The sequence below is a fragment of the Urocitellus parryii genome, chromosome 5 (genome assembly GCF_045843805.1).
Source record: "Urocitellus parryii isolate mUroPar1 chromosome 5, mUroPar1.hap1, whole genome shotgun sequence".
NCBI classification, from domain to species: Eukaryota; Metazoa; Chordata; class Mammalia; order Rodentia; family Sciuridae; genus Urocitellus; species Urocitellus parryii.
The window spans coordinates 179,674,071-179,680,163 of NC_135535.1; the positions used below are offsets into that span (position 1 = coordinate 179,674,071).

General features: G+C 46.4%; 1 protein-coding gene across 1 annotated transcript in view; it reads right to left on the reverse strand.

Moving 5' to 3' along the window:
- The window catches only part of Pdlim1 (PDZ and LIM domain 1), a 46,976-nt gene extending 41,285 nt beyond the window's left edge, over positions 1-5,691 (reverse strand). Inside the window, exon 1 of the mRNA XM_026394784.2 lies at positions 5,441-5,691. Within this exon, the coding sequence (XP_026250569.2) occupies positions 5,441-5,536 (96 nt within the window). The 5' untranslated portion in view covers positions 5,537-5,691. The remainder of the gene's footprint in view (positions 1-5,440) is intronic.
- Positions 5,692-6,093: the final 402 nt, after the last annotated feature.

Consider the following 6,093-nt stretch of genomic DNA (forward strand, 5'->3'; position numbering starts at 1 on the left):
GTACTGCTGTCTGGGATGCTCTGAGCTGAGCCTCATAGCAGTTTCACAGCCAATGAGCCAACCCAAATGGGTGCAAGAAGCCTTGGAGTAAGGAACCCAGGAGGGCCCTACCCCACATGTTGATGCCTGCAACACCATAAGCACTCTCGGAATTGTGTGCTGGATAATATTGTTAGCAATGGAATACTAACAGCTATGGGTTACCACAAGGCAGGACATAGTGGTTAAAGGTGGCCAGGGAGTCAGTTGGCCAGGCTTCACAACACAACCCAGCTTTGCAGTTTACAGACTCTGGATCCTATGTCCCTTTGTCACACATGGAAGATACTGCAAGTGCACGCTGAGCAGAGTAGGCCTTGAAGAACATGTTAGCAGTTATTCAAATATTATTCTGACATGGATACTAAGACTATAAGCTTTGATGTCAGATTGTTCAGCCACTCACTGCTGTATGACACAGGCCAAGTGCTTAATGTTTCCATGCCTCAAGTTTCCTGATCTGTCTTAATGGTACCAATCACTGAAAAAAAATATATATTAAGCTCTTAGAATAGTGTTTGGCATATAAAAATTCCCATACATGTTTTAACTATAATTTCTGGAAGCGGATCAAATATTTTTCACACAAGTCTTTTCAGTGTCAGTGGATGCTCTTGTGATGAACAAAACATAAGTTCATCTGAAAATGTTCCTGAATTCATACATTTTTCTCAGTCAACTCATGGATAAAGGTACAACTAATATTATGAGAGGTGGGGACACTTTTAACAATTTTTTAAAGAGTGGGCTCTCATATTTGAAAGGTACAAAACCACTGAGTTTGCTTGCTTCTCATTTTGTTTTATCTTTATAAGGAATTATACCCAGAAAAGGCACAAGACTTGATCCTTCATCAAATGAGATACCCAGGACCAGAACTTAGCTTATATTCCTGTCTTGGATGTGTTACCAGAACACCATCCTGGTAGCTTTCTCAAGGCTTTTCCCCAAGACCGACTAGAAGTCAAATCATCTTTTAAAAGTTAATTTTTCTGAAAGGGGCAAGGTGGTGCATGCCTAAAATCCCAGCCACTCAGGAGGCGGAGGTAGGAAGATTGCAAGTTTGAAGCCAAACTAGATAACTTATAGATAGTCTCAAAAATAAAAATAAAAAGGGCTGAGGGTAGAGCTCAGCAGCAGAGCACTTGCCTAGCATGCATGAGGCCCTGGGTACTGCAAAAAAAAAAAAAAAAAATTACTTTTCTGACATGGCCCTTTTTGTTCATTTTTAATTATTCACTATGCTTTTTTTTTTTAACAAGGAAGTTAAAAAGTAGTTCAGTGGATGAAAATTATGCAAATTCAAACAAATTACCTAACCCGTAATTTCCCTAGCCCAGGAAAATATGAGCCCATGGTTGGATGATGTTCTCCTCTCAGTCATCTGCCAAGCTACAATACTCAAAAGGCATTCTTCCCTCTCTTCTCCTCAAAAATGAACCAGAAAGGTTGGAGTTCTGGAAGTTGGGGAGCAGAGGCTATCTGGTCAACGGGTTCTAACATGGCTTGCTAAATTCCATGCCAGTGGGCTCAAGCATTCACTTCTGTGCCTTCCTCTTAGATTGATCCTCTTTCTTCTCACTCCTCATGTGAGCTGTGATCAGCTGCATCATCTAATAACCCCCAAGTGATCAATTTCACAGAATGAGAGAGTGCAGCACAAGGGCCATTAATACATAGTGAGCTTTCTTTTGTGTGTGGACACTTCTTGCTTTTCATAACCTGACACATATCCCTGTTCTTTCAACCTTTAGGATATGATGTAAAATCTACTTGAATCTGGAAATAACACTCTTAAAAATCAGAAAAGACCTTCTGACTATACCTAGCCATTCTTAAACATCCCTTGGGATCCTCAAAGAGCATAAGCACTTGCCATGAAAACACAGGCTCTTAGCAAAGGGTTCCCCAAGACTCAAGAGCCCAGTCCTCCAACTAAGGGCATCCCCTTATTTCTGGCCCCACCTCTTCCTGTCTTTTGTCAGTTGCTAGGAGAGAAAAACAGTCAACATAAACTGAGCAGCAATTTGGGCCTGGGTGTGGATTCTCTGAAGGTTTCCCTTGAAAGCAACTAAAGAAAATAAGAAATTACATGGGGGAGGGGAATTAAGGAGATGGACAACTATAGGGTTGGAGCAGGAACTGACCCCCCCCCAAAAAAAAAATAATTTTAGGGAACAGTGTCAAATAAATGGCTGGATCAATAGGGAGTCCAAGGCAGGAGCCGTAAATGAGACACCAGTTAAAAGAAGCCAGTTCGTGTCCATTTAAAGCTGGAAATCTATATTGTGATTTTAAGTTTCTCACAATATAGATGAAAACACTAAGATGCAAAAAGAAGCCATACACACACAAAACACACACACACACACGTGTTCTTTATTAAGTCTCTTAAGAATAGGCAAAATAAATTCAGGAGTTCTATTTAGGTGGTAAAACTATGAAGAAATGCAGAAAGGGAATGATATTTCATAAGTCAGGATAGGGCTATATTACTGAGCCTCTGGGTGTTACCAATGTTCTATATCTTGACCTGGGTGAAGACAGGTGTTCACTTTATAATCATTTGTGATGCATTTATATTTCATCACTTTCTATTTCACAATTAAAAAATAAATTAGAAAAAGAAAATATTTTAAATGTATAGGATCACAGACCTATTTCAGAAGCTTTAGCAGTTTAACAAAGACGAAGCTAATAGCAGAATTCAAGAGAAAGCAAATAAAGTTATTTAAATAAAAAGTACTCCTGTCCCAGCCTCATTTTATAGTTTGCTTTGGTGTGGAGACTCCAAGTCTACATATATAAAACCATACTAGCAAACTATATCTGCCCAGAATAATAAAAGTAGCACAGCGACCAACCAGAAGATTTGTAGAGCTCTTTGTCAACACTCACACCTCTCACCATTACTCATGTTTACTGAGCACTCTGGCATACCTTAACTCCTAGAAGCCAAGCAGGGTCCCTATCCCGATGCAGGGAAGGTAGCCTTGGATAGAAGGCTCACCCTGGGTACAGCTCACTAAGAACCAGACCCCAGACCAGCACAAGAACTTAGATAACCAACCCATAGCCCCTTTATGACAATGACTTTCCCATCCTAAGAAGAGACCAGGCTCACATTTTCTCCATGTGGAAATAAGATGAAGAGAAGAGTAAATAACTGATAACAACGTCACCTTCTCTGAGTTACTTTCACTTTTCAATTAAAGCCCCAGTGAGAGACATTATCAAGATTAGTTTCCCTCACCAGACCATGAACACCTTGAGAATAGAGCTGTGTCCTCTCATTTCTGAGGAGTTTGCAGAGTTTCTAGCATATGGTGTGTGCTCATACCATAAATAAATATTTAACGTATAAAGGTACAAACCAATAAATTCAGTGTGATGTTTTCCACCCTATACCATCATTCCTACACAGTGCCACTTTCATTTTTATTAAGGTTTCCCCTCCTCCTCCATACCCCCAGGGCTAAGGATTGAATCCAAGGCTTGAGCAAGCTAAGCATGTATCCTACCACTGAGCTACACCCTGCCCTTTTTTGTTTTGAGACAGGGTCTAAGTTGCCTGGGCTGGTTTCAAATTTGTGACCCTCCCACCCTTTTAACAGATTGCCGATATAAGCTCCACTACTTAAAAAAAAAAAAAAAAATCATGTCATATATAAATCTCAAAAGTGGGGAAGGCTGACAGGTTAATTATAGATACAAAGAGCAGGGAGAAATGGACTATGAGGTAAGTGAGTCTAAATGTGCAGAGGCAAAGCCCTCCTGGGACAGGCATTTATTAATAAGCCTGTGAGGCTATATGGAGCACATCAGTTCTATGCCAGGCCTGGGGCACAATTCCTGTGCTTGAAGAATGCAGCTAAAGACTGGGAAGACAGTGTGTGCCTCTGAAAATAATCAAAGAGATCTCTGTGGGACCAGGTAGGCAGTTGGAAAGTACAGCCTTAAAACTGGCTTCTTGCTCCTTTTGGAGTAGGATGATGAGAAATCTCTTCACTGGGTCAGGCCCACCTACAAGGAAGTGTGGGTAGGCTTGAGGCTGGCCGAGAAGCCAAGAGGTGGCCCCAGTTCTCCTCCTGCATGCACTCCCCACCAAATGCCTTCGGTTACTGGAGGCAGGGTCTTAAGTCAAAAAAAGACCCGACCCACAAGGATCTTTTATTTCCACTTCACCCTCCTCCACCTCCAAAAGAAAAAGGAGGGATATTTAGGAGACTGGGGAGACAAGTTTAAGGTCAGTTTCAGCAACTTAGATAGCCTGGGAACGCAATGTGCTGTCTCAAAGCGGAACATGGCCACAGGGAGTGCTTTTCTGCTCTTTTTTTCTCTCAACCAGGAGATAGTTATTAGTCAGGCTCAGGAGGCACACCTGTAATCCCAACTACTTGGGAGGCTGAGGCAAGAAGATCACAAATTCCATGTCAGCCTGGGCAATTTAGCAAGGCTCTGTATCAAAATTTAAAAAAAAAAATGGATTGGGGGTGTAGCTCAGTGATAAAGCACCAGAATTCAATCCCCAGAACCAAAAGAAACAAACAGAATTTTATTGAGCCCACCCCCACACCCGCCTGGCTGCCTGCACTGAATGTGGCGACTCTCTGTAGGACATCAACCTTATGTTTGGCCCAGATTACATGTCCAAAGCCTGAGTGTCCAACACTGACTCTGGATCTCCCTGGGGGTTCCACTTCCTTTAAGGGACATGGGTCTGGTAATCTGGAACGTGAAACCTTCCAGGGATGCGGCTACTCTTAAATTATCAAGCAGCACCACCACCCACCAAGTGAGGACCCTGCCCCGGTACCCACTCACCACCTGGATAATCTGGGAATGCCAAGCAGAAAGATGGGAGAGAAGAACAATAAATAGTGTTTATTTGGGTTTATTTCCAAAATCCCGCCTTTCCCCTAAAAGGCATTAGGGAGGTGAGACCCGGCCACGGATCAAGTCCAAAGAGTGAAAAGATTCGGTTGCTGCTTTTTAAATTAACCCCACTCGTCCTCCAGTGGGCTTTCCTCCATTCCACCTCACTTTCCAGGACTTTCCTGTAGCTTCCAATCTGCTTTCCTCCACTCTGCGACTGTGAAACACGGGAAAGAGCTCTCGCCCCCGGCGCGGGATCTGCGGAGACCCTCAGCCCCAAGCCGGTGGACAAAGTGCGTCCACACGCCGCGCTGCGCCGCGCCGCGCTTCCGGGGCGAAGGAAGAAAACTGCGCGGGGCTCCAGGGCTCGCAGACCGCGAAGGGGCGGCGGGGCAGCAAAGCTCTCAGCGCACCGCGCACCTGGACGCACCCCGCGCGGTCCTCCACAGTGCCCGCGGGGCCCCCGCCTCCGAAGGTCCTCTAGGCAGCGCGCCCCGCTCCCTCGCGCGTCCCAAGTTACCCTTACCCTGGAAATGGCGAGAGGCTGCTCAAAGTCCTTGCCGCCCACAAGGCGAAAGCCCCAGGGTCCGGATCCCTGGAGGACTATCTGCTGGGTGGTCATGGCGCGACAGCGGCGGGCGATGACCCCAGGGGACAGACGGTCAGGACGCGACTCCCGCAGCAGCTGTCGGAGAAAGCGCGCGGCGAGGGCCGGGGAGCCGGGCGGGCTGAACAGGGCGGGAGCGAGGGCGGGGGCGGCTCCGCCCAGCCGCGACGCCGCCGCCCCTCGCCCGTCCTCCCGCCGGGCCCGTGGCCGCTCCTCTCCCGGCTCGCTGCCGAAGAGCGGGTCCTGGAGCCGCGCCGCCAAAGCCCGAGGCAGGTGGGGGCGCCGCGGCTCTCAACTGCCCCGCCCCGGAGCGCCGCACCACCTCCTCTCGCCCTACCCTCGGCTGCACCGCCGCTCCCCGCCCGGCGGCAAGCGCCAGGTGAGAAGCAGGCGGGTACTGACAGCCGACCCGCTTTGCAAAATGAATGGAGAAGGGCTGTGTAAAGCCAGTCCTCTAAAGTCACCTCCATTTTCACGTTGGCCTTTTGGAAACGATAAAGATGTTCAAAAGGTGCTTTCGAATGATCTCATTTGATGCAATGAGGCAGCTAGGGCATTTAATTCCATTTTAC